Source organism: Zeus faber (assembly GCF_960531495.2).
Source record: "Zeus faber genome assembly, chromosome: 13".
In the NCBI taxonomy this organism is placed as follows: domain Eukaryota; kingdom Metazoa; phylum Chordata; class Actinopteri; order Zeiformes; family Zeidae; genus Zeus; species Zeus faber.
Genome location: NC_137198.1, coordinates 4,005,017 through 4,032,768, shown reverse-complemented (window position 1 = coordinate 4,032,768; position 27,752 = coordinate 4,005,017). Strand labels below are relative to the sequence as shown.

The following is a 27,752-nucleotide window of genomic DNA, read 5'->3' as shown; positions in this document are numbered from 1 at the left end:
AACTTTTCCCAGAGGGAGAAGGTACTATTCAATTAAATGATATAGAAACATAAAATGTTGACTTTCAGTGTTTTATTGAGGAACAGCTTCTGAAATGGTTGTACTGCATCACAAGAAATGAATAAAAGAACGTCCGAGTCGTCTCTTATTAAAACAAACTGAGTTCATGTGGAAACTGATGCTGGGGTTTTTTTTTTTATAAAAAGTAATAAAATAGTGCAACTTTTTGAACATCCTTTTCATAATTATCTACATATAAACATCACAACAAACTAAGCACTTAATATTTCAAAGAAAAGGCTATTTCTATATCGATATGAAAACATTGGGGAAAAAAAGCTTTTACAAATTTACAAAGAATACTGCAGAACCTAAAAACAGCTGGACAAACGACTTGCACTAGATTCCTAACTTTGAAGTGTACACCTGGTTCCCTTCATCTGAACAGGTCAGTTAACCCGATTCAAACCTGGTTCTAACCCATCTCACCTCAGATCAGATCAGCACAAAGCTACACAAACTCTAGACGCCTAGATCCAGACGTTCCAGATCAGTGTGGAGCTGTCAGTCCAGCTGTCTCCACCCCCAGCTGAGCCTGCACGGCTTCTAGCGGAAGCTGCTTCTGCGTCGTGATGTGAACCGTGGAACCGTCCGATCTCTTGGCGATGACTATTTGATCGACTCCTCCGATCAGAGCCTGGGGGACCGGACTCTGGCTGGGCGGGACCGGGGCTGGCTGCTGATTGGACGCTGGGCTCTGGTCTGTTTGAACATCGTGTGTTGGTGCAACCGGTTTGGTTGGACAGGCCAAAACATTCTCCAGGTCTTCCATCTCAGTTGCAATGTCCTCAGCAACAGAGGGCGCTGCAATGTCCTCGGCAGCAGGGGGCGCTGCAATGTCCTCGGCAATAGGGGGCGCTGCAATGTCCTCGACAGCAGGGGGCGCTGCAATGTCCTCGACAGCAGGGGGCGCTGCAATGTCCCCGGCAACAGGGGGCGCTGCAATGTCCCCGGCAGCAGGGGGCGCTGCAATGTCCTCGGCAACAGGGGGCGCAGGCTGGGTGTTTGTCTCCATAGACTCTTGTTTCCTGTCCAGGGTGGTGGAGAACAGCATTTAGCTTCAAATTAACATGAAACTATTACTGTGATTTAGGTATGGGCGATATAGAATTATTTTTTATTTTTTTTAAACATCGTGCGTGAAAAAAATGTGAAACCAAACCAAAAATACGTGTTGTGTATTAGATAATTCAATCACTGTGACCTGATGAGGACATTTCAATCCACCTCCCTTGTTCCCATAGATCCATCTTTAGATGAATGTTTTGCGGTTTGTGGTTGAAATAGTTTGTGCTGCCGATGTGTTACTGGTTTAGAAGTTACCTGGCGGAGGAGGGATGAGCTGCACCCACGACAGGAGAGGACGTGGGGACAGGAGGCTTGAGGCTCAGCAAACAGTCAGCTTCAGGGGACATGGAGGTGAGACGCAGGTTAGCTGCTTCTACATGCTGTTCAGTTCGTGTTAACTTCAGTAGTACTAGGACTGAGTAGCACTACGGAGGCTCACCTTTAGCAGAGCTCTCTGTTCCGTTGTGGTGAATGGGGGCGCTGTTCTCCATCTTGAATCTCTTCGATGGAGGAAGCATCTTCGAATTCTACGGCAAAGTGGAAGGCGTTATCCTGTGGTTCTGGAATTGTACAGACTAAAGCTGGGGCCACATCATATGGTTTTCAAGGCCGATTTGAGTTGCACACGCACACACACACACACACACACACACGACAGCTCAAACACAACGCCACCTGAACGCAAACCGGTCTTGAAAATCACTTAATGTGGCCCTAGCTTGTGGCAGACTGATGCAGACTACTTTAATTCGTGTGGCTGTTCTATGCACATTCATTTCATATTAGCATCAAGACATTCTATTATTTTTTTCTGAACACCTTGCACACATTGCAAGCATTACAGCATTGATTGCTGATTAGCTGATCAATTGATCATCTTATTGACTGTACCGTATCAATGATCAGACATTAAACAATGATTCTACATTTTCACGGTCAGCCCATTCCGTCTAAAAGCCCCATCCCCATCATCCTATGTATTGGCTAAATGTATTAATGACATTTTTACTTAGATTTACCTCCATGTAGCGAACGTTCTTGGTTGCCAGGTTGGAGCTTTGAGGGGAACCAGGAATCACTTTCAGCTTGTTCACTTCATCAAAGATCCCCAAAGATTTGGCAACCTGAGAATTCAGCCGTTAGTTTGAAGTAAGAGTTCTGTTAGGGCGCTGTCTCACCTATTAGTCCGAAACAGAGTGAAATTTATACTTTGGGTTTCACACTGTGTTATGAGATATGGGGCCCGTGGCTTTAACAGGTTGCATTGTGGGTAATGTAGGAGCCCTGTTTGTGCCAGGCTTTAGGTTATTTGTTAGATAGAGGAGGGGTGGAGAGGAGTAGATGTGTGACGGAGAGATTCCTACTTCATTCTCCAAATTAGAAGGTGCCTGTCTAATTCCTGTGTCCACAGAGTTGTGCCTCACAGTATCTCTATGGAAGGAAGTTCCTGCTGCGAGCCAGCGGACGGCGCAGGAACATTTCACTGATTAGCAGCCGCTCCAGCTATGGCTCAGAGCGACATGCTGCTCTGGTAGCAACATGTCTCTTTGTGTAGCAACTGCACAAAGAGACCATTTTGTGAGGGGCGCGTGGGACGGAGCAGGGAAACGTACTCGCAAAACACTTTGATTCGTTGGTGCCGGAGCCGCTGTTGCGTTTGGCGAGGGCCAAGGAATCTGCCTTCCTACCCAACACAAAAGGCCTCAATAAGGTGTTGATCTGCTCCCTCCAAAGACAACGCGCTACAGTCGGATGGCATGTAAACAACCTGCCCACTACCCAGAACTCATAGCGTGTTTGTTTGACTTCCTGCAATTGGGTCGAGTTGTGTTGGGTTGTGCTCTGCACTCAGGCTCCCTTGAAGTGTCCCAGAACAACCCCCCAGTCGCTCTGGGAGGTTGTTCTGGTCCGCACCACAGTTCAATGACTGCGTTCACGTCTGGGGGAGGCAGAATCCCCCCTTATAAAGACGGTTACCACGGCGACGTGTGCCTAACCCTGTTCAGCGTCCAACACTTTAGTTCCACATTTTAATTCTATATATTCAACATATATTATATGTGTTAACATTTTAATGACCTTATTTGAATATATGTGTTTATTGTGATCTTCCTCCTTGGAATTGCAACACACATAACCAGCCACAACATTAAACCACTGACAGGTGAAGTGAAAAAAATTGATCATCTGGTTATTATTTTATATTAAAGATGGATATCAGTGGGACTGAACATACCTGGCAAACGCACAATATGTACGCGCAACACGGTTATGACAATTTGTCTTTCTTAAAAATAATAACCTGATTTAAAAACAGGAGTTTGAAGTCTACACCAACTTGCAATACTAGTTTCTTAAAAAAGCATTTTATGGAAACTTAATTAAGTAGAAATGGAATGTGCAGATAAATAACTTTGATCAGTTTAAGGTGAAACTTTTGCAACATTATAAATTAGGTTTATAATTTTCTGTCTTTATTAATGCTGCATCACCCTTTTTAGTAATCATGTGTATTACAATACATCATTATTTATACAACAATATTTAAATATTGTATTAGTGGTCGGCCAATTGATATTTGCGCATTTTCAGATAATCTGCGCCGGCCAATCCCTGCGCTCACAAGGCTGACAAATAAAAAAATGTCTGCAGACTAGTGTTAGTACTAATGTTACTAATGTAGTATTTTTCTAAATATATCAATTCTGAATATTTGAAACAGTTTCAATACTCATTTTCCGCACTATGGATATATATGGGTAATAGATGCGCCCATGTAGCCCCGCCCCCTCTCACTCACTATCTTCACTCAATTCATTCTCTCCAATTTGTTATGGTGTTAGCTCATTAAAGATGGCGGAGGCAGAGCCTCGGCGACTGCCTTTCAAAGAAAACAGCAGGAGTGCTGTTTGGAAATACTTTGCATTTGAGGCAAAAACATAAACCTAACTCAGAGAATGGAGTGGAGTTATTTTCTCTACTCCAGACAGCGCTACCCAGCGTTCTCCTGTGTTTTTATTTTACATCTATTTGTGTTTCCCAACTTGTATGAAACAAAAACATTTTAACACAACTGAGTTAAGGGACTGTTCCATCCCATTTTAGACTGTATAGAGTATATATACTCTATATAGTATATTTGCTATATATATATATATAGCACCTAGATACTCTATATAGAGAAGTGTATAGTATATAATCTGCGAGAACAAAAGGAAAATAAGGGTTTAGAGAGGAAAAGAAAACAGGAAAACAGAACAGAACTCACCTCTATATTCCGCACCTCCAGTGCAGTGTTTATACTCTGGGCGTTGCTGATGTACTCTTGAGCCTTTTTCCTCACCAGGATCTGCAGGGGCTCGAACTCACGGTACATTTCTGGGAAATGGATTTTAGCAGGACTGCCTTTCTCTACCTGAAAAACACAGTTATACTATTATGCTACAGTATAATACCGTGTACTACAGTATAATAGTACCATGTACGACATAATACTACTGTGTACTACTGTATATTACAGTTTAATAGTACCATGTACTACAGTATAATACAGTATAATAGCACCATGTACAACATATACTACTGTGTACAACTGTATACTACAGTATAGTACCATGTACTACAGCATTATTCTGTATAATAGCACCATGTACGACATAATACTACTGTGGACTACTGTATATTACAGTATGTACTGGGGCTTCATGATATTAGAAAAAACTGACATTGCAATATTTTGTTTTCTGGATATATATTGCGATATGAAAAAATACCAAGAATTTTCACCAGATGACTCTATATGGAAATAATTATCATTCTAAAATGATTGGGGTGATTTTGTATCCTTGATTTTTGAAGCCTTGTAATTGTTTGAATATGAACATTCAAAAAAGATGTGTTTCAGCAGAAATTAATTATTTTCTATAAAAATGTTGCACGCATACGTCCCCATACATCCTCTTTGTGCTGCAAGTGAATGAGCTTTGTCCATGCGCCGCTCTGTGCGCTCAGGGACAGCTTTATGCTCATTCACTTAAAAATAAGGTAAAATAAAAAATAAAGAACAGACGCAGTGTTCTGGAAGAGGCTCTGTCGGGACACTACAGGCTTTGCCAGCAGCACCCGTCCCCGCCCAGCGCGCCGCGGCCCGGGAACGGAGTCACGGAGAAAGTGTCCCCATTACGCACGGTTTTCTTTATGAGGAGACCGATCTGAATTATAGGAAGAGCCCATCCTGCACAGGGCCAATGGGTGGATTGTGTAACATGAAAAAAAACAAAGAGTGATGTCAACAAATACACTTCGGTAAATGACTCATTTCAGCTTAGGACCAGTTCTTGATACCCATCCAACCCTGCCAAGAACCCTTAAATCGGAGTAAATGTTGTTATATCAGACAGACATAGCTTGTACATTAGTCATGGAAAACGACAACCGTGCAAGTTGTCCTTTTGTATCAAGCAGCAAAAAAAGTTGGAGCATGACACAGGGTTAATTTGCCGTACTTGACATCGTTCGTCCTGCCATGTCACTATAACAAACATCGCCATGACTATGCTGAAACAATATATTGTGCAGCCCTACTATGTACTACAGTATAATAGTACTATATACTACAGTATAATAGTACTGTATGCTACAGTATGATACTAAAAACTACAGTACAAAAGTACTGTGTGCTACAGCATGCTGCAGTATAATAGTACTATATACTACAGTAGAATTTTAATATAGTACAGTTTGTGCACAGTGTGTGTACACTGTGTGTGTGTACAGTGTGTGGTACGCGCCTCAAATTAAGTGACTTCATGCAAACCGTCAGAACCGGTATTTGTCATTATGAGACGTTCTGGCAAATTACCATATTCACCTGAATATAAGACAGATGTTTTTTTTTCCCCAGGACCTGCATCTGAAAAAGTGGTGTCATCTTATATTCGGGGACTAGACTTTTAAATGTCAATGTACGGTAGAAAAAAAAAAAAAAAAAAAAATCCAATGTGTGCAGTAGGAGGACTTCCAATCTGTTTCTGCACTCATGCAGTACTCTACAACCGTGGAACAACGCCGGCACTCCGTCCTCGTCCCATCCACCACTGGCTCTCCATCACTGTCGTCGTTCACTGGGAACCCAAAACTCCCACACGGTTGATTTAAAAGAAGCAGGTGGGTCTTCTGGCTCCTGCGTGTCAGACTCGTTTGCACTCCCGGCAGTGACTTATTCAGTCAGACGCGCAATCGGCTTGAGCTAAGCTTAGCATGTTGCTCACGGCTTCCAAGTGGAACTCGACTCGCGCAGGTGAGGTTTGGTTCCACAGCTTAAGGTTTCCAGGTGGAGCTCGCGCTTGTGATATTTGGTGGTCTTTGGCTTCATATCAAACTGGGTTGACATTTTTTACACCGGCCCAACCCCAGTGTGTACAGTGTGTAGTACAAATACAGTGTGTAGTACCTTAGCCAGAAGAAGCTCCCACAGTGTGATGGTTTTGGCAAGACGAGGGAGAACGACCTCCACCAGCTCCTCATCCTCACACTGCTCCATCAGCTGCACAGATAAGACGATAAGACATCTTGTATTTTAGAATAAATAATAATAATATAAATATTATTGTTGGTCTTCACCTCCTGCAGTCTCTCTCTGCGTCGCTCCGCCTGTTGTTCGGCTGTAGCCCCCCCCAGCTTGGGAGGTCTTCCTCTGCGCCCCCTCCTGGCAGGAACGCCCACCAACACCTGATTCACAAACAACACGTCTCACAGCGCAGGAAGCACGAGCAGCTTCAGAGCGATCAATAGACTCAATCACATCTGCTTCCATCCAAGTTCCTCCTTCGAACCCAATGTGGAGGAACATCTAATGGAGCAAAGGAGGAGGGGGGTTGAAGACCCCTCCATCACCATGACAACGCCAGCCTTTGCAAATGGAATTGACAGCGGAGTGGATGGTGTCACGAGCATTGCCATGCCGACGGGGAATGTAAACAACAACAATGGCGTGAGGAAATTCCCAAAGGTTGAGAGATAGTAAGGACCTCCCCCCCTCTTCTTCTAGACATCCCTCCTTCTAGACATCCTCCCTCCTTCTAGACATCCCTCCTTCTATACATCCTCCCTCCTTCTAGACATCCCTCCTAGACATCCCTCCCTCCTTCTAGACATCCCTCCTTCTATACCTCCACCCTCCTTCTAGAGATCCTTCCTTCTATACCTTCTAGAGATCCTTCCTTCTATACCACCACCCTCCTTCTAGAGATCATTCCTTCTGGAGCTTTTGCTAGACTTCCCCCTTCTTCTACAGCTTCTCCCTTCTCTCTGATCTGCCTCAAAAACGACGCAGCGCATGGTGTTTGTGTTCTAATTGTTGCGACTGTCTTACACCGACTACATATTTTTGGGATTGTGGAGTGTCGCAATTTTTCTAAACCACTGCAACCACACGATAATAAAAAATATAGTTGCAGGCAGCAATACACAGGATCCAGTATCAACACCAATTATACAGGGTTTTATTTAGGGCTCAAATGGAACCTAGCATCAGTTTGTGCTGTTGCTCCTCTTTACATCAGCATTCGAGTTTCCAATGAACACAGCATCACTGAGTCCTGGTGACACACAGAATTACTTATACAAGGATCCACTTGTTGCGGGTTGTGACTTTATCCTAAAATTTGGAAGGTGTCTGTCTACTTCCTGTCAGTTCTTCAACTAGTTCCTGTAGTCCACAGAGTCCTGCCTCACGGTGTCTCCGTGGAAGGAAATCCCTCTGTGTGGAAGTTCCCAACAACACGCTTCCATTCAAACTGATTCACTGCATGTCCCTCAGACATTTCACCAACTTTTTGAGGACCCGGTGCTCTGGAGCTGCAAGCCAAGTCCATGTGTGAGGTCACAAACACGGAACATGTTTGGACTGTTTTCCACTCCTACAGTTTGTGTTTTACTGGCTCCATGCCGCAAAATAAGGAGGGACGGGGCACCGGGTTAAATGGAACAGAATGCCTTTGTATTTACAAAAAGGCAAGAAGAATAAAATATCAAACAATACGCCCCGCCCACGTCAAGCGGGTAAGATGACACGCGCACAGTGTGAAATCACTACAGAGCGATGGAGTCTACACTACACAGCTCACACAATGCATATGTGCGTTCATAATCACAAACTGCAAATACATAGCGAATTGGGTGATGTCACAAGCGTCTTACTCAACAAACTCATCTCGCTCCACCACCCGACCGCAAATTTTACAACCTTGGTGTGTGGGTGATCCGAATCAGAAATACTTTAATAATCCCAGGGGGGAATTACTTAAATGTGATGCACGAATGTAGGACGTAGCAATCAGTTAGTTTAGTGAGTTAATTAGTTAGCTACTGTGCCAGTCAGTACATATTGTGCATAATCTCCGGGTACGTTGCAATGGCATTTCACTACATATATGCATGTTTGTATGTATATGTATGTAACAAATAAACAGGAATCTTGAACGTTCGGCTCCTTCTGACCAAATTTGGTCTCGTTTTCACTAATTCCTGCTCCGTATGTGGATCCATTTGGATGGAACTTAAACCACAAGATGTCTGAGACGTTCCGGTTTTAACGAGACTTCAACCGTGCCCATAACTGACGCGGTTGTCCTGTTCCAGACACTTTTAGCCCAAAAAGTGCCAAGGAGAAAAATTACAATAATAAGAAGAAACAATAATGTTATGAGAGGCCGTCTGGACTATAAGAGAGAATATGCTCCCCATCCCTCTGACGCCCACTAAGACAATGGTCTTGGAAGATCAAACCAATTTGGAACTGGAACTTGCAAAGAGGGCAGACACAGCCATCTCTGGCCGTTGTCTCCTGAAACTTTTCGCCTGCTGTGAACAGCAAGGGACCCCGGCCAAAATAGCTGGGTCAGCGATCTCCAGGCCATTTGGCACAGAAGATTTTCATGACCTGAACTTTCCCTAAAAAGGAGATTGAGCAGAAAATGTATCTTGATCAATGTGTAATTGTACATTAACATTCTTCCTTGGGTGATTTTGCAAAGAACGATACTGCTCTCGACTTTGGGAGATGTTTACTGACAATGTTAGGCGTAGTATGATAAATGTGTTTAACTGCCCTTCCCTTTTACTGAGCTTGGATGCCCCCTAGCGGCTACCGTTAGTGTTTCCCCAAGCACAGATTCCTATTGTGTATAGCTATTATTTATTCCTCATTCAAGGTTTTATTGTTTGGCTACTGTGTTCATCTTCTTGTTGAGCTCAAAGAGTTATTTGGTGTCTGATGTTCTTTCTTGCATCCCAAAGATACATTTTTTTGTGTTTGTTATTGCATTCCAACCGTTCACTTACATGTGTAATGTTACCTTCTTGCATTTCAGAGATCTATTTACGTGTGAATTTGTATCCATTGATTTCCAACATTTATTTTACAAACATGAATCAAATACTGATATTAATGGCTGAATGAGACGGACGGGTTGTAAGGATACGAAGTAGAATAGCTTGGGAAGATTAGAAATCACCTACGTAGATAGGATCTTGAACGCCCCTTTTCTACGGCGCGTGTACAGAAAGTCTTGCGACAACTAACCAACCCAACCAATCGAATGAACGTCGAAGGAACTTATTTCTTCCTCCCAAAGGAATAAACAGGCCGAACGGACGACGACTCGCTCTATGTTGCTACCATGAAGTTTACCTGAAGGACATACTTTCACTTTACCTGGCGCTGTGGCACGCGGCCTGTCTTTCTTTGTAACCACGTTTTCTCGTCCTGACCCCGCCAAGTCGCAGAGGCCGTCAGGTACACATTGTACCTTGAAAGCCTTTCTTCCTTTTACCTTTCCTCAAACCTGGGTGAAGAACCACCATTTAAATCCCGCTTAGATCCCTCTTTTCTGCTCAAAGAACCGTTTTTAAACGAGCCACCTCACCTAGGTGAGACGAACGCACCAGATCCCCGAAGCTGCTGACACGCCCCAAACCACTACACGCCGAGCCTAGAATAACTCCCTGCAGAGCGTGGCCGCCGCCCCTCACCGTTCCAGGACCCGACAATATGGAAAGATCGGTGACCCGCCTCGCTGCTCTGGATCAGACAGCTTGCAGGAATCCCTAGCTGATCCGGTAACAAAGGCAAACAACTCATCAGAGCCAATACGGTGATGCAGGAAAAGACGAACCCGGTGAGCCCGGAACTCTGGTAAAGCATGGGTATGTGACGTGTTGGTGGGGCAAGGCAGCTCTTTCCTTTCTATTATTCAACTTACTTAATACGTTAGTGACACACTAACGTTCGATAAGGTACAATCCCTCTCAGTCAATATCCTCCTCTTCCCATAGCAGCCACCATTTCATTTCCCAGATGTGTGTTTGTGTTTTAACCTAGTTTGTCTACGTCAACCTCTTTACCATATTATAGAACTGTTATTTTAAATAAGCATTCACTGTTTGATTAAGAAGTAGTTATGTATTCATCTGATATATCCCGTGGGAATTTCTGAATATCAAAGAACTTGCTTCCCTGAGAGCTAAGGACCTTGATAGCCGCCTGTGCGGCGATAAACTAAATTGTTTTTTTGCATTTTTATACAAACTCGGTGGTTCCTAAACTAAACTGAAATACAAATATAAATTATATGTCCATTATTAATTATAGGTCCAATGATAGGATTATGATAATGATCATCTCATCCAAACGCTGCATCAGGAGCTGATTCATAGGACGGTTCACAGGATGGAAACATTTCATTAATAACACATTTATTAGTTTATAGATTTGGTTAACACACACCTTAGGAGCTGGCCCGACAGGTCGGCCCCTTCCTCTCCCTCGGCCCCGGCCTCTTCCTCGGCCCCGGCCTCGAGGCCTCCCTGGACCCCTGGTCTGGATGCCCATCAGTGGACCCACTTCCCTCTGGACACAAATCCCACCAATCACAAAACACCATGAAATCACACTGTCCAGGGCTGAAGGTATTACACTATACCAGGTGTTTGCTAACGTATTAATATACATTGTATGTAGCAGGGCCATGGTTTGAAACCCAATCAGAACGGGACATTGACTAACTTATGTCTTATGATAATTAGTTTGGAAGCGGGAACTTCTCTTACTTTGTGGGGAGAAACAGGTGAAACATCTTTTTCGTTCTGCTGGACATCTGGTGTCTTTCTCTGCTCCTCCACCTTTTCTTCTTTTTTTTCTTTTTTTTCTTCTTCTTCTTCTTCTTCTTCTTCCCCTCCTCCTCCTCCTCCTCTGGTATCTGGGAGGTCGCTGTCATCCCCGGCTGGAAGGTCCGGCTCCCCGTGCGTTGGGTTCAGCCGGTAATGGCGGTTCAAGCCGCCGTGACCGATGTAGGCCTTGTCACAGCTTCGGCACTTGAAGGCCTTGGACTTGTGGGTGTAGGAGCCCTCCTTCCTCCCCTCACCTCCCTCTTCCTCCTCCTCCACGCTCATCTCAGAGTAGTCATCTGAGTCGGACTGGTGGCTCTCCGCCAGGTCCTCGTTCTTGATGAACTTGTAGTCCTTGGCTTTGTACTTGGGGGGTCGGGACACCCTCCCTGACCGGGTCTGAACTTTCAGAGGCTTCTTGTCTCTGGCTTTGCTCTTCTTTGCCTTCGCCCTTTCTTTAGCTGGAACAGGGTGGGGAGGGGGCTTTCCAACAGCGGGGCCAGGGGGGGCTTTTCCTACTACTGGGTTGGGGGGGGCCTTGCCCACAGCGGGGCTGGGGGGGGCCGCAGGAGGCTTCAGGGGACTCTTGGTGGCACTGCCGTTGGCCGCCGGCCTCACCAGAGGAACGCTGAGGCTCTTCACGGGGGGTGGCGCCTTGATGACAGCAGGAGCTTGGAGGCGGATGGGAGGGGCGGGCTGCTGGCCAGCTAGCTTCTGCAGAGGAAGCGTGGTTGTGATGGTGGTCTGCTGGCCAGCCAGCTTCTGGACGACAGGAACCAGTGAGCTCAGCACCGGGGGGCTCTGCACCAGCAGCTGGATGGGGGGCTCGCCAGGACTCTGCTGCAGGAAGAACTGCTGGCCCTGCTGGTTCACCATGGGCTGGATGTGGATAATCTGGGAGCCGCTCACGCTGCCATTGGCTGAAACCTTGATTTGTGGCTGAGTGACGGACAGGTTCTTCTGCTGCGGGAACGTGATCACTTCCTGTTTAGGAGGAACCTGGATCTGGATCCTGATTGGCTCAGCCTGGGGACAGGAAAAGGTAGCCGGGTAACTGCCTCCACGTCATTGAAAAATGAAACAACTGTGAATAAGCGTAATAGCGAGACCCATTATCAGTCAATCATCGGAGACAAAGGGTGTCATTTTTCAGTATATCGTAATTGTCATTCTGAGTGTGCTGCGCTCTGGTAAAAGGGTCAGGTTCTATGTGATGTTCATGTAATCCTTAGAGGTACAGTGCGTAGTCAGGCTCAATGTTCTACCGACAGCATCATCGAATCTGTTGAAATGTGGGAAAATACAGTAAACCTCTGTGATTAAGATACAGCGGTCCCTCAGAGATAGCTTCTTGCTTCCTCATACCTTGGCATGATGGCGCTGATTGGTGGATTTACATTTAGATGTTTTACATTTTCAACAGTAGGCTACGCATTTGTTTCACTCAATACCATCGCACATTCTTTATTCTGCGAAAAGAACGAAAAACAGAAATGATGAAGTGCATTAACTGGCAACACTGCAATCAATTGCATCGCATTACACTTTTCAGCGAGTGGTTTTTAATATGACCAAAGCCATGGTGCGCCGCCTAGTGGTTAAATGTGCCTTAAAAGGTTCTCAATGTACTTATTAGATTCTAAATGTATTCATCATATTCCCGAACGAGCAAAGTGTGAGGCACATCAAACTAAAGTTTGACTCAATTGCAGATGTTTTCAAATTTTACACAATACTTTACAATGTTGATTTCTGCAGATACGTAGTTTTTGCCTCCATATTTTAGATATACATATTGATATAATTTGTATGATATACTACAATATTAGTGGCAATGGATATACTTTGGTAAAAATAATTACACACTGGGACAATATCTACAGGCAAAACAATTATCTTTTTTCTGTTCAAAAAGAAACACTGATTTTTTAAATCAGGAGCTTGAAGCTGCATGTTGGTGTAAGCTTTGTATCAGTTTAATTAAAAAAAAAAATCACTTCGTATAAATGGAATTTGCAATTAATTTAGTTCAGATCAGTTTAAATGGAAATGCGATTGTTGCAGCATGTTTATGGGTTCGGTAATTGATTCCCAGGTTGCTTCTCTATCTTTATTAATAGCTGCAGTGCTGCACTTTTTTTTGGTAATAATGTGCTTCAATTCCTCATTTTGTTCATTCTTGCTCTAATATTAAGAAAGTGTCATCTTCTGTATTGATCCTGCGGCGCTCTGCATTCCATCGATTGGTCAATTCCATTAAATGTCCTAAATCCAGACTTGACTGAGTCAGACTGAATCAGCTCCAAGTGAAGTTAAAGGAACCATCTGAGCTCCAACAGCAGGCTGCACTATCCAAGCGAGGTGGAGGAAAACCCCAGGTATGAATTCAGTGTTTTTATGTGAATTAAAAAGCAAGATTTTCCCCCAAAACATTGAAATGTGTAATATTGACATTGAGCGTACTACTGCCAATACCAATGTAAAATAGCCAATATGTTTATTATATTGTATCGTTTTTGTAGTTAATGTCTAGACCAATAATGTTGAGGTGTCTGTTCTAAAATAAATCATTTTATGAATGCTTAATAAACCTTGTGACTTCTTCAGGGTTCCTCCATTTAGTCGGAGAAGTCTCAACTTCAAATTAATCTGCATAAAAACATATTGTGATAAAACTTTATATCGCCCAGCGCGAGAAATAAGGTCCAAGCATTTTGCTGCCGGTTCTTACCGTCTCACATTGAACATTAGGACAATCGCACTTGGTGGAGGGTCTCACCACCCTAGAACTTTAGGACACACCATCTCAGAACAATCACACGTGGTGGAGGTTCTCGCCACCTTAGTGACACATGATGGAGGAGTCTCACCATCTCAGAACAATCACATGGTGGATGTTCTCACCATCTCAGAACAATGGTGGAGGGTCTCACCTTCTTGGGGACCACACGGACACAGCTGGACTGCAGGGCGACATGCTTGGCCACATTCTGTAACTGCTGGGAGGCGTGTGTTTGAGCCTTGTTGGGGATGGCCGTCACCTCCACTTGGCTGCTTTTCAGCGTGAATAAGCCTCCAGTGTCCACCGGGGGCTCCACCTGCGGATCCCCCGCCGGACTCTGCTGAGGAGCCTGCTGGAGCTGGGACTTGGTCACCTGGTCTATGACCTGCTGCAGCTCGCTAGGGGCCAGGGCGGCGCTGGGGACGAACTGGCTGCTGCTGGGGCCAGGGATGCTCTTCACCACCTGGTTCTGCTCGAACAACCGCGCTGCCTCCGTCTCGGACACCTGGACGATCTGCTGCTTGGTCAGCTGCTCCAGCAGAGCCTGGTGCTCCTCGGCCGTCAGCCCGGAGCCCTCTACCAGGCTGCCGTCCGGCTGGACGTAGATGATGGTGGTGTTGGGGGAGAGCCCCACTATGTCCGCTCCCACGGCGGAGAACTCCGCTCCCGCCACAGCCTCCACGGAGGACCCGGAGAAGATCTGCTGGAAGTCCACCAGCCCCGGCTGGCTGGCGGCCGGCTCCTGGTCCATCTGCTCCAGCGGGGCCGCGGTGTCCTCCGCCCCGCCCGGAGCGGAGCTTCCCCCCGCCGCTGAACCCGCCGGGCTCTGCTCGTCCTCGGTGTCCGCCATTTTGGCTGAATCGAGCTAGCCTAGCGAGCTAAGTTAGCATGCAACACAGCGGGGGATGGATGGCTCCGTTCGCCGCAGACAGACGGATCGTACCGAGCAGGTCGCGAGAAAACACACAAAGACGGGGAAAAGGTTCCGTTTGGAAGAAAAACACGGAGAAGGGAAAGGAAAGACGGAGCGACGGAGCGGGAGGCTCGGATGTGGCGCTGCGCTGTGCGGGGTGGGAGCTGATCCCGGACTGGAGTCCCGGCGGACCGGATCTATAACGCCATCCACATATAGACGTCCAGACATATAGATATATAGAGCATAGATATATATGTAGAGATTATAGATATATAGAGCATAGATATATATATGTAGAGATTATAGATATATAGAGCATAGATATATACACACACACACACATAGAGATTATAGATATATAGAGCATAGATATATATATGTAGAGATTATAGATATATAGAGCATAGATATATATACACATAGAGATTATAGATATATAGAGCATATATATATATATATATATATATATATATATATATATATATATATATATATACATACACATAGAGATGATAGATATATAGAGCATATAAATATATATATATATATACATAGAGATGATAGATATATAGAGCATATAAATATATATATATATATATACACATAGAGATGATAGATATATAGAGCATATAAATATATATATATATATATATACACATAGAGATGATAGATATATAGAGCATATAAATATATATATATATATACACATAGAGATGATAGATATATAGAGCATATAAATATATATATATATATATATATACATAGAGATGATAGATATATAGAGCATATAAATATATATATATATATATATATATATATATACACATAGAGATGATATATATATATATATATATATATATACACATAGAGATTAGACATCCAGACATATAGATATATAGAGAATAGATATATATACACAAAGGGATTATAGACATCCAGACATATAGATATATAGAGAATAGATATATACACACAGAGATTATAGACATCCAGACATATACAGTGTGTGTGTGTGTATATATAGGTATATCTATTATAGACATACAGATATATAGATTATACACATCCTGGCATAAATATATATGTCTGGATGTATATATACATATATATCTGTATATACATATATAGATATATATATTATAGACATATATATTATAGATATATCGATTTTAAACATAGAGATGATATATACATAGACATATAGATTACAGACATATAGATATATAGATCATAGACATAGAAATAGAGATATAGGCATATAGACATATAGATATAGAGCACTCTCTAGTCTGTACTTTGGGTTTTGCTGGGGAGGCTTGTTGTCAACATTCTGTTGACTCTTTCAGGTTATGTCTCATTTCAGGGTTAGGAACATTCCATGACCTTTTATTTGTCAGGTTTTTATCATTTGTTTGTTTTTTTGTTCATTGTTTTTCTCTTATTTACAGGTTATGTTATAGTTTTTACATATGTTGCCATTAATGTTTATCATATTTCTATTGTATTTTTGATTATTATTTTGCCTACTGTGTTGAAGTGAGCAGCTGGGACATTGAAATAAAGTATATAACCACACATATAATAAAACAAACTGGATCTAAAACAAACTGGATCTAAAACAAACTGGATCCAAAACAAACTGGATCTAAAACAAACTGGATCCAAAACAAACTGGATCCAAAACAAACTGGATCCAAAACAAACTGGATCTAAAACAAACTGGATCCATAACAAACTGGATCCAAAACAAACTGGATCTAAAACAAACTGGCTCTAAAACAAACTGGATCCATAACAAACTGGATCTAAAACAAACTGGATCTAAAACAAACTGGATCCATAACAAACTGGATCCATAACAAACTGGATCTAAAACAAACTGGATCCATAACAAACTGGATCCATAACAAACTGGATCTAAAACAAACTGGATCACCGCTCCGTGCTGGTACAGCCGCCACATTTTACTTTCTGCTGGACCCCCCCACCGCCGCCGTGTCGTCACTTCCTGGTCACTGGTTTGAAACGTTTTCTCTCGAAAATAAAATATAAACATAGAAATATAGAAACTTAGAAACTTAGAAATATAGAAACATAGAAACGTAGAAATATAGAAACATAAAAACATAAATATACAAATATAGAAACTTAGAAATATAGAAATATAGAAATATAGAAACAGAAACATAGAAATATAAAAACATAGAAACTTAGAAATATAGAAAAATAGAAACTAAGAAATATAGAAACATAAAAATATTGAAACATAGAAATACTTTCCTTTTTGACTCGTTCCGGAATGAATGGTTTATGTCTGAGATAATAATACATTAATGTGTTATTATCTAATATTAATACATTCTGTATTCAATGTATTATTATGTCCTATTAATACATTAATATACGAACAGAGTAAACAGCAAAACATCTCCTGTGTCCTGTATCATTCCGCCGCTGGGGGCGCACTTCTGTTTGTTGACACCGGAGGGTCCGGCTCCAGATGTTCAGCCCGGGATGAAGCCTTTGCGCCGAAGGAATAATCTGCTTCTTCTGGGGGTCCTGGAGGTCCTGGAGGTCCTGGAGGTCCAAGGGGTCCTGGGGGTCCTGGATGTCCTGGAGGTCCTGCCTCCCGTTTGAACACCAGAGCTGTTAGCATCAGGTTAGCCACTGTTGAAGCTAACGCACCTGTTTAGCTCCGATGCTAAATCCATACGAGCATCCCATAGTATGTAGAGCAGTGGCTGCATGATGATGATGATTATTATTATTATTATTATTACTACCAGTAGTAGTAGTAGTCTAATGTAGAGCACTTGCTGTATTATTTTGATTATGAATAATAATACTATTATTATTTCTATTGGTAGTAATGTTATATAGAACACTGTCTGTATTATAAGGAGATCAACCCCTTTTACAATTGCTCGGGAAATTTTCTCAGAATTTTAAAATCTAAAACTATCTGAAACAGAAGAACGGCAGAACCTACCAAACACCCTCCTCCCTTACACCAACCGCCTGCATGTCCTCCCTCACCACGTCATAAAGCTTCTCTTTGGCTTCCTCTTTTCCTCTTGCCTGGCAGCTCCATCCTCAGCCGCCTCCTCCCGACGTAGCTCTCATCCTCTCCTGCACACGTGTCCAAACCATCTCAATCTGGCCTCTCTCACTTTTCCACCAAACTGTCCAACCTGAGCTGTGCCTCTAATGTCCTCATTCTTAATCCTGTCCAAACCTCAACATCCTCAACTCTGCCGCCTCCACTTCAGCCACCTGCCTTTTAGTCGGTGCCACCGCCTCTAAACCGTACAACTCTCCTCAACTTGCTCCCTCCCATGAGATATGAGATACAAATAAAAGGTATTAAACAAAAATAAATGTAAAATATGATACTAATAAAGTAAAATACATGTAAAAATACATAAAATATGTAACACTGTTGTTAACTACAATACTGAACAGAATTACAAAAAAAGGACTGAAATATAAAAAAAGATAAGTCTGTATATAATGAACTGGAAATGTACGAAAGAACACAGAGATAATATATATATATATATATATGTATTTATATAGCTGCAGGCTTATTTGTGTAAGGTACGTATTACAGTTATTCGTGTTATGTGAAATGCATCACAATTTACTAAAGGTAAAAACCATCAAACATTGGGGACTTACGTTGGGTAGTTACATCCATCGTTTCTTTTAGAATATTGTGACTGACCATCAGGATGAACTGGACATATAAACGTAACATTATTATTACATAACATTCATGGAATTCCATGAATGCAACTTTAATGGCATTACATATGAAGCATTTCCATGAATGTTTACTAGGACTAGATGTTACAATCAATGTTACCTAATGATTCAGCACTAATGAACAGCCTTGAGTGGGGTTGGGGAAGTCTTCTTGGGTTGGGTTGAGTTTGGCGGTGACCACTTAGAGATGTTTCCACCTATACAACACGTCTTCAGTTGTGGGCCCCAGCGTCATCAGGTGTTTTGACCTTTTATCACAAGACACCCTCAGCCGAGGCAGGCCCACCGCAGGCTGATCAGACCTGGGTGTGTGCCGCATGGTGTCTAGGTGGTCACTTGGCAGCCCATGCTGTCTCCTTTCGTTTCAGCCACAGCCAGTGACTGCTCCTTTCGGCGACAGTGGCAAGTTCTTTGATTGCATTCCGTTGGGCCTGCTCTCTGATGCCTACCTCCTTCAGGAGTCTTGTGATGGACCTGGCTAAAAAGCCCCTGCAGCCCACCTCCACTGGACGCACCTTCACATTCCATCCCTGCTCCTCTGCTTCAGCTGCCAAGTTGGTGTGACACAGCTTTTTTCTTTCGTATGCCTCATCGATGGCCTCTTCCCAAGGGACCGTCAGCTCAATGATGATGACACAGCGGCAGGAGTTGGACCAGAGGACCAGATCTGGGCACAGGTTGGTCACTGCGATTTCTGGTAGGAAGGTGATTCTCTGACTTAGGTCCACATGCATTTCCCAATCTCTGGCTGTATTCAGTGAGCCTGAGTCTGGAGGTGAGGTGTTGATCTGCTGTTTCTCTTCCATCGTGGATGAAGGATGACAGCTGTGGGGAGGTAGTCAGGGCTTTTGGGGGGATGGCTTTGGTTGTAGTTCTTTTGTTCTCAAGTGCTGAGGCCAAGCAACTCAAAACCTGGTTATGGCGCCAGGTGTACCTTCTTTGGGTTAGGCTGCTCTTGCAACCCACCAAGATGTGTTTAAGGGTTGCTGGGGCTGCACACTGGAAACAGGCTGGGTCCTCTCCCAACCATAGTTGGGGAGGGGAGAACATCATATGTGGCTCTGATGATAAAACTCAGCCTGTTAGTTTCCATGTTCTACAGCTCGCTCCACGTGTTTCTCCTCCGCTCAATGCTATCCCACTTCATCCAACGGCCTTGCTGGGCTTGGGAGACTGCTCTGGCACATCTGGCTGCTTGCTCCTGGTAGCCCACCTCTTCCACCACCAAGTGCCGCCGTTCACTAGGAGTAACCTTTTGCCATGTGGGTGTTGTTGCTGCCTTGTTTTGGCACACCTGTACTCCTCCACCAGGCTTGAGATTGGCAGAGAGAGGGCTCTGTTCCCATACAGCCTATGTTGTTGAGATAATGAAGCATTATGAAGATAGGTCAGTTCTAAATAATTGTTCTAAATAGCTGAGACTTTATTGTCTTATATTTTCTGCTATTTTTCAGCATCTGCAACAATGACAAAAAACAACTTTAGTATTTACTTTTCATAATGATAATTTAGACGGTTCCACCCATTTACACAGGTTCAGGGAGGGAGATGGAGACTAGAACCTCTTTACCTCTTTCTTTGTCTTGGGCCTCGGACTATTTGTAACCACCATGGTTTTATCTATCTATCTTTACCTGTCTATTATACCATTCCTCCCTCCGCCCAACTGCACACTTCTTAGGGTTGGCAATGAGCCCCGCCCGCCTCAGGGACTCTAGAACTGCAACCACATGCTGCATGTGCCACTTACAGCTGCCGCTATGAATAATTATGTCATCTAGGTAGGCTGCGGCGTATGCTGTGTGTGGACGCCAGACCCGGTCCATGAGTCTCTTAGAAGTGACTGGGGCCCTGAACAACCTGAATGGAACCGTGACAAATTGGTACAACCCCTGCGGAGTGGAGAAAGCAGATTTTTCCTTGGACTCTGGAGATAGGGGAATCTGCCAGTAGCCCATGGTTAAATCCTGTGTCGTGAAAAACTGAGCTTTGCCTAACCGGTCAAGGAGTTTGTCGACCCCGGGCATCGGGTAAGTGTTGACTTTCGACACGTCATTCACCTTTCGGTAGTCTATACAGAACCGGACCGACTCATGTGGCTTACCTACCAGCACGATGGGCACTTGGCAGGGCCTGCGTGGGACAGGTAGTTTTAGGTATCTCCAGCCCCAACTCCTCCCCCTCGATCACCGTGGTGGCCAGGGATATGGACACCCTCTACCTCCACTCCTTTAGGAGGTTAATGTGGTAAATTTGAGCTGCCCCACCCCTGTCTGACCGCTCATCCTCATAGTCCACGTCCCCAACCCGCCAGATGACCACGAAGGGCCCTTGCCACTTCACGAGTAATTTAGAGCTGGATATAGGGAGCGACACTAACACCTTGGCGACCGGTGCAATACACTAGGACCAGCACAAAACGATACCCACGGGTACTGCGGTCTAATGTCCCAATGAGGTCCATAGAGTCTTTTGAACGGCGCCTCGACTAAGGGAAGGGGCCTCAGCGGCACGGTTGGAGTAGCCGGAGGGTTTACTAATTGGCACTTGGGACACAAGGCACACCATCTACGCACATCTGACCAAATACCTGGCCAATAAATGCGGGCCATTATCCGTTGCAGTGTATCGTGCCCGATGTACCCGGCCATCAGGTTATGGTGAACCGCCTGGAAAAGCGTTTCCCGGCGGCTTTTTCAAACCACCAAATGGGTTATTTCCTCTCCTGATTGGGTGCCATGGCTCACTCAATATAACCGGTCCCTAATCACTGAAAAATACGGGTGAATGAGCGCAATGTCTGGGCGCACCCATACGCTATCGATTTTAACTTAAAGGCCCCGCGTTAGGTATCATCCCACGACTGCTCCGGCGGAAAATCATCCAGGGCCACGGTTAGTGCGATGGGGGAGCACCCCCCCAAGGTATTTCCTCCGCTCCTGCCCCCGCAGCAACCACTAACAGCCCCTCTACGTCACAGTACTCCATGCAACACTTACATTTCCCTAAAGTGTCAAACCCTGGCCAATCCATGCCCAAAATCGGGGAGCTCGACAGGTGGGAACTAACCGCAGCCTTCACCTTGTGCTTTTTTCCCTGGTAACGAATTTGGAGCCGTACCATCGGATACATGTGAATATCCCCATGCACACACCCAATTCCCCACCTGTGAAACCTTCACTAAAGCCATGGGTCGAACCAGGCATTGCTGGACCATTGTCTGAGAACAACTAGAGTAACAAAGTAGAGTAGCAAAGCCCGATGCCTACCCCGTTGTACTCTTACCAGTACGGTATAGGTCCCTTCCTGGCCAGGGGAGGGGTCCGGTGGACCAGCGACCTGAACCCCCTGATCGACCTCCATCAGGGGGCAGTCCTGCTGGATGTGATGCTGTCGCCTGCAGCGCCAGCAACCCTGCCCAGGCATTTGAGCAGCTGTCTGTGGGCCCGCTGCTGCGCCACCCTGGGAGTAAACGGGCGACAGAGAGTGGACGGTACAGGAAAGAGAGAAGGCGTCTCACAGGACCCGGCTGGTAGGAGCCCCCCCCTCCCCTGGGCTGGCGGAGGGGGGACTGGGTGGAACGGGAGGAGAAGTCCCACGGCAGCCTCCCGGCCTGTCGGTGGTCCGTTCTGGGAGCCCTGGGTGCCGCGAAGAGTCACGCTGGCTCCCCTTTTGACACTTGGGACGGACCTCGCCCCGGCTCCCGGTGGTACGCTGCCATGTGGCCGTACACCTCCATGTGGTCCTCCACCAGCGTGATCGCCACGTCCAGACTTGGGGGACAGTAGCAGCAGACCCACTGGCGGTCCTGGCCGAAAGGTTGAGGAGGAACTACTCCAACACCACCAGGTCGATGATCTGGTCTGGGGACAGTTCCTCCGGTTGCAGCCACCGGCCGCAGTGTTGCGAATGTGTGAGCGAATGGATGGCCCGAGATGGCGTAGCCTAGTCCCGGGAACTGCAGGCGGTGCCCCTCCGATGTCCTCCCTGTCCTCCAAGCTGCAGCCATGGATTGTGCTGCTGATGGATCGCAAGACATACTTGAGGTATGCAACGGCACCAATTGCCTTGGTGGACCCGTCGCAGAAAATACACTTTACACATCTCTTTCCTCTGAGCACTCGAGATTGGCAGTGATGTATACATCCTTGGGATCTTCAGTCACTGACGGTCTTGTAGCGAGTTCCACGAACTCCTGACGGCATGGTAGTCTGGCGGCTGGGTGCCAGTAAGTCGTGCATCACTTGCTGCGCCTCAACCATCAGCAAGGGGAGCAGCGCTCTCTCCTTACTGCTCCACCCGGCTGCCTCCGCCATCATAATTAATAATGATTAATAAGGCAATAATGTAATAATTAAATATTAATTAGGCAATTAATAAACACAGGACAATAATCAAAAAATAAATAAAAAAGGAAATAATCATGTTTGTTAGAGAACAATTTAGACAAAAGATAAGTACTGGTCCAGAATATGTATGTGCAGTCTGCCATCGACAACTTTTTCAATATCAAGTCATTAAATGTCCAAAAGAAGAATATCTTAAAAAAGAAAAAATAATTGCTTCAAACTCTCGGGGGAGTCCCAGTTGCGTTCAAGTACACTCAGAAGACTGTGCTGTGTTTCAGAGAAACTGGGAAACTGTAAAATGCAGCTATATTTATTTATATATATATATTTATTATTATTAGGGGTCCATCCCAGGCTTAAAGTGTCTGGAACAGGACAAACACTGCAGCTACAGACACAGTTGAGGTGTCGTTAGAACCAGGACTTTGCACACATCTCATGGTTCAAGTTTCATTCAAATTGATCCACATACTGAGTAGGAATTTGACCGTAAGTACCCCAATGTACATGTATCGTCGACAGGCCAAGGTTGTAAAACTTCCGGTCGGGTAGTGGAGCAAGATTACTTTGTGGAGTAAGGCACTTTGTGACATCATCATCCAATTTGTTATGTGCAGGTTGTGGCTACGATCGTCCATTCGCACGGTGCAAATAGACGTGGACTCCATCACTCTGTAGTAGCTACAAACTGTGTGTGTGTGTGTGTGTGTGTGTGTGTGTGTGTGTGTGTGTATTGCCTTACTTGATTGACATTTATTCACAATTATTCACGGGTGCACCAATCTTCTGGGTAAGCAGAGTAGCTGGTCGATGGAAACCGATGTCAAAAGGTTGGCATGACTATCTCTATGACCTCCGCCCTGAATGTTGTAAGGACCACGTGGGTTAGCTTTACGGTTCCATGTTGGAGGAGCAGGGCATCCAGTATACGGTGTGTGACTCCAATCATCTACTCCCAGCTGCTGCCCATGTGTGAAGAGTGTGGGGGATTGAACTGCCACGTCCATCTGCGCTGTCAGGTAGTTCTCAATTTGCTTCTCATTAGGGCCGATAGTGTCTATATGGAGCTCCTTGCTGGCGGCCACAAAGTTGGTCCCACAATCTGACCTGAATTGCTTCACAGGGCCTCTGATGACGAACAAGCATCCGAGGGCGTCACTGAAGATGGAGGAGTCCATTGACTCTAGCACTTCGATGTGTACAGCACATGAGCTCATGCATGTGAAGATGACTGCCCATCGCTTGCTGTTCATTTGTCCTCCTCAGGTTCTTTGCATGGTAACAAGCCATGGGCCAAAAACATCTAGCACTTTGTATGTGAAAGGAGGGTCCGTGCTGAGGTGATCGGCAGGTAGGCCCGCCGTCAGCTGCTCCCCTCTTGCCACGCAGCTTGCGTGCTGCGTGCCGCTGATGGATCGCCAGACATACTTGAGGTATGCAACGGCACCAATTGCCTTGGTGGACCCGTCGCAGAAAATACACATCTCTGGCCTCTGAGCTCTCAAGATTGGCAGTGATGTATACATCCTTGGGATCTTCAGTCACCGATGATCTTGTAGCGAGGTCCACAAACTCAGCCACTCCTCCGGTTTATGTCCAGTAGATGGGCATCCCATTCTCCATCGACGGTCGTAACGTCTCTCAGGATGGCACGACAAGAATATTGACAGGTGCAGCAAATCCCAGAGGATTTAATTGACTTTTGATGGTCGACAGCACACCGTGTTGTGTGAATGGTCTTTTGTTGGCTGCCACACAGAAGGCGAAGGTGTCAGTGAACAGGTACCATCCGAGCCACAGTCTGCGCTGCATGGGGGGGAGATGTCCTGATCAAAGTCGAGGTCTTGTAAACCCTTGGCGAGGTCCTCCCCTGGGAAGACTTTCATGACATTGGGGCTCTTGGACACCTTACTCCTTCTCTCCTTCTCTCCTGTACTCCTCTCCTTCTATGGTGGTCCTCTGTATTCCATAGATGGCAACAGCTGGGGGGGGGCGATTGCTGAAGACGTGGACCTTAATGCGAAACTCTGTCACTTCATTGTCCAGATGGTGGTTGCGAAACCACAGGAATCGAAGATGAGGTGATCTTCCCTCACCAGGACGCTATGAAACATCTGCTGGATGTCAGCCATAATCACAACTGGCTCCATTCTGAAGCGAACTAGGAACCAGAGCAGACTGTTATTTAAGTCTGGACCTTGAAGAAGCACGTCGTTCAACGATACACTGTTGTACTGCGCACTTGAGTCAAACATGGCCCTGATCTGCCCTGGCTTCTGTGATACCAGATACCAGCACTCTCTGCCATCTTTCAGCATGGGAAAGATGTTTGGCTTGCCGACTGCTGAAGATCTTTTTCACAAACTCCACCAAGTGGTCCTTCATCTCTGGCCTCCTCGATAGTGTCCGGCAGAGCGACATAAGACGGTTGAGGGCCTGGTCCTGGTTGTTGGGAAGGACATGGCCTGCACTGGTGGAATGGTAGGGAGGCCACCCAGCTGTTAGCGTCGTCTTTGAAAAAGCCACCGTCCTTGATCAAGGTCAAGGAAGGCCTTGTCCTCGGCTGAGGGTGCAAGCTTATCATCATCGACCGAGTGGGTGAAGAAGGGGTCTCCCGCATCTGCACGGTTCGCATTGCCCCGCTGGGAACTTCTCTTTCACATGGATGCTACTCTCACATGGGCGGAGATAACTGGGCCGTCCATTCTCTAGAATGCGAGTCTTGCTCGTACACACAGTGGGCTTCTGCGCTCCCCCAAGGCAGACGTTGCCCACAATAACCCAGCCGAAGACAAGCTGGGCATGGGGTGCATCGTATGGCCCGGGGATGGTAGCTCAGGCGGTAGGGCTGGTGGTCTAGTGATCTAAAGGTTGCTGGTTCGATCCCAGGCTCCTCCTGCTAGCATGCTGTAGTGTCCTTGAGCAAGACACTTAACCCCTAATTGCTCCTGATGGCTGCGTCCGTCGGTGTTTGAACAATTGTAAGTCGCTTTGGATAAAAGCGTCTGCTAAATGACTAAATGTAAATGTAAATGTAAATGTAAACCTGCCTGTAAATCCTGTATATTCCTGTCTCGCAACAGCAGGATTTCTGCCGTGGGGTCGAGCGGCGAAATATTGAATATCGCAATATTTCCACCATATACAAAATTTTCACAATATCAAAATATTGCCCCCCTCCCCCCGTCTTTCTGTCCATTCCTGGACCACAGGAAGCAACGGAGAAAGCTCATTCACTTGCGCGCACAGAGGATGTCTGGATATCGCCCAAGCCTAAGTTCTGGCTGTATAACTATTATTATTGTTATTATTGTTATGCAGAGTATTGGTCTGCGGTTGCAGAGTGGAGTGTTTTCCTGCCTAGTTTGGCTTTAGCTTTTAAGAATAGACAAACACATGTTTTCTGTTTGTGTCGTGGTGAATGAGAAAGGATGGATGATCATCTCCTTCCTGTGTATCAGAATCCATTGAGCCGCTCAAACTTCTTGTTGCCATGGCGACGACACCCCACCAGTCGGTCCTCCGGGAGTTCTGTCCACTCTACTACCTGCTCAACACCATTCCAGCCAAGGTCTGTCCAACACCCTATATCATAAAGTTTTGACTGTAACTGTGATAAAGGTCTCTAGACTAGCTGTGATAAAGACCTTTAGACTGTAGCTGTGATAAAGAACCTAAGACCGTAGCTGTGATAAAGACCTTTAGACTGTAACTGTAATGAAGACCTTTAGACTGTAACTGTGATAAAGACTTTTAGACTGTAACTGTGATAAAGAACCTAAGACTGTAGCTGTGATAAAGACCTTTAGACCTTAACTGTAATGAAGACCTTTAGACTATAACTGTGATAAAGACCTTTCGACCGTAACTGTGATAAAGGACTTTAGACCGTAATAAAGGTTCAGACCAACTGTATTAAACACTCTTACTGTAACTGTGATAAAGGATTTAAGAGTATAACTGTGATGAAGGTTCAGACTGTAGCTGTGATAAAGTATTTTCAAACCCAGATGGTCAGTGCTGTGTCTGTATCCAGATCCAGAAGGGCTTCCGGTCTGTGGTGGTCTACCTGACCGCTCTGGACAGCAGTAAGGACTACCTGGCTGTGGGCAGCAGCATCGGGATGCTGTACCTGTACTGCCGTCAGAGAAGTCACATGACCAAGTACAACATGGAGGTTGGCACCGCTCCACTTACTGTTCCACTTCTTGACTAAAGTCAAGACTATGAGAAAAAATGCTCTCAAGTACAACACACTTGTATTCAATCTTGCAGTTCAGCCTGCTTCATAGTTGCTGCAGCCGTAGTGTCGTTTAGTGCGTGCGCCATAAATCACGTCATTGCAGCGCTCGCGACAGCGCCACACGCCGATTTTGCGTGAGGGCACGCACTAGACTTGGGTGATCGTGCAAAATTCCAATTGACGATTTTATCAGGGGGGGGGCACTCTTTCTTTATGAGAGTATATATAACTATAATATGACCACGAGATTTGCATATAGAGCGGGGAAGTGAGATCTGATAACCACTAGTTATTCGACAGCTCTGAGTGGAGCGGGTGAGATTCTCTCCCCCCTCTCTCTCTCTTTCTGTCTCCCTCAGCTCCAGTTTCACAGGAAACATCACTTACACGGTTTCAATGCTC

General features: G+C 45.2%; 2 protein-coding genes across 5 annotated transcripts in view; one reads left to right on the top strand and one right to left on the bottom strand.

The window, feature by feature from the left end:
* Positions 1-57: 57 nt before the first annotated feature.
* Positions 58-15,142, bottom strand: znf839 (zinc finger protein 839). The gene is made up of 10 exons (XM_080012247.1): positions 14,229-15,142; positions 11,239-12,321; positions 10,916-11,038; positions 6,751-6,858; positions 6,581-6,673; positions 4,397-4,543; positions 2,148-2,252; positions 1,568-1,655; positions 1,384-1,462; positions 58-1,088 (listed from the first exon to the last, which is right to left on the bottom strand). Exons 1-10 carry the CDS (start codon positions 14,925-14,927, stop codon positions 551-553), a joined length of 3,063 nt encoding a protein of 1,020 aa, XP_079868373.1. The 5' UTR covers positions 14,928-15,142; the 3' UTR covers positions 58-550.
* Positions 15,143-17,519: 2,377 nt separating this feature from the next.
* Positions 17,520-27,752, top strand: part of tecpr2 (tectonin beta-propeller repeat containing 2) — a 37,852-nt gene continuing 27,619 nt past the window's right edge. For all 4 annotated transcript variants that reach the window (XM_080012826.1, XM_080012827.1, XM_080012825.1 and 1 more), the window contains exons 1-3: positions 17,520-17,652; positions 26,569-26,678; positions 27,144-27,284. In XM_080012826.1, the coding sequence (XP_079868952.1) occupies positions 26,601-26,678; positions 27,144-27,284 (219 nt within the window). In that variant the 5' untranslated portion in view covers positions 17,520-17,652; positions 26,569-26,600. The remainder of the gene's footprint in view (positions 17,653-26,568; positions 26,679-27,143; positions 27,285-27,752) is intronic.

Bases quoted from the DNA above. Each gene is read 5' to 3' on its own strand.
- znf839 (XM_080012247.1), bottom strand. From the start codon at position 14,927: ATGGCGGACACCGAGGACGAGCAGAGCCCGGCGGGTTCAGCGGCGGGG. The intron at 6,859-10,915 runs GTGTGTGTTAAC...TTTGTGAATCAG, and splicing joins CTGTCGGGCCAGCTCCTAAG to GTGTTGGTGGGCGTTCCTGC. The intron at 1,463-1,567 runs GTGAGCCTCCGT...TGTCCCCTGAAG, and splicing joins AACAGAGAGCTCTGCTAAAG to CTGACTGTTTGCTGAGCCTC.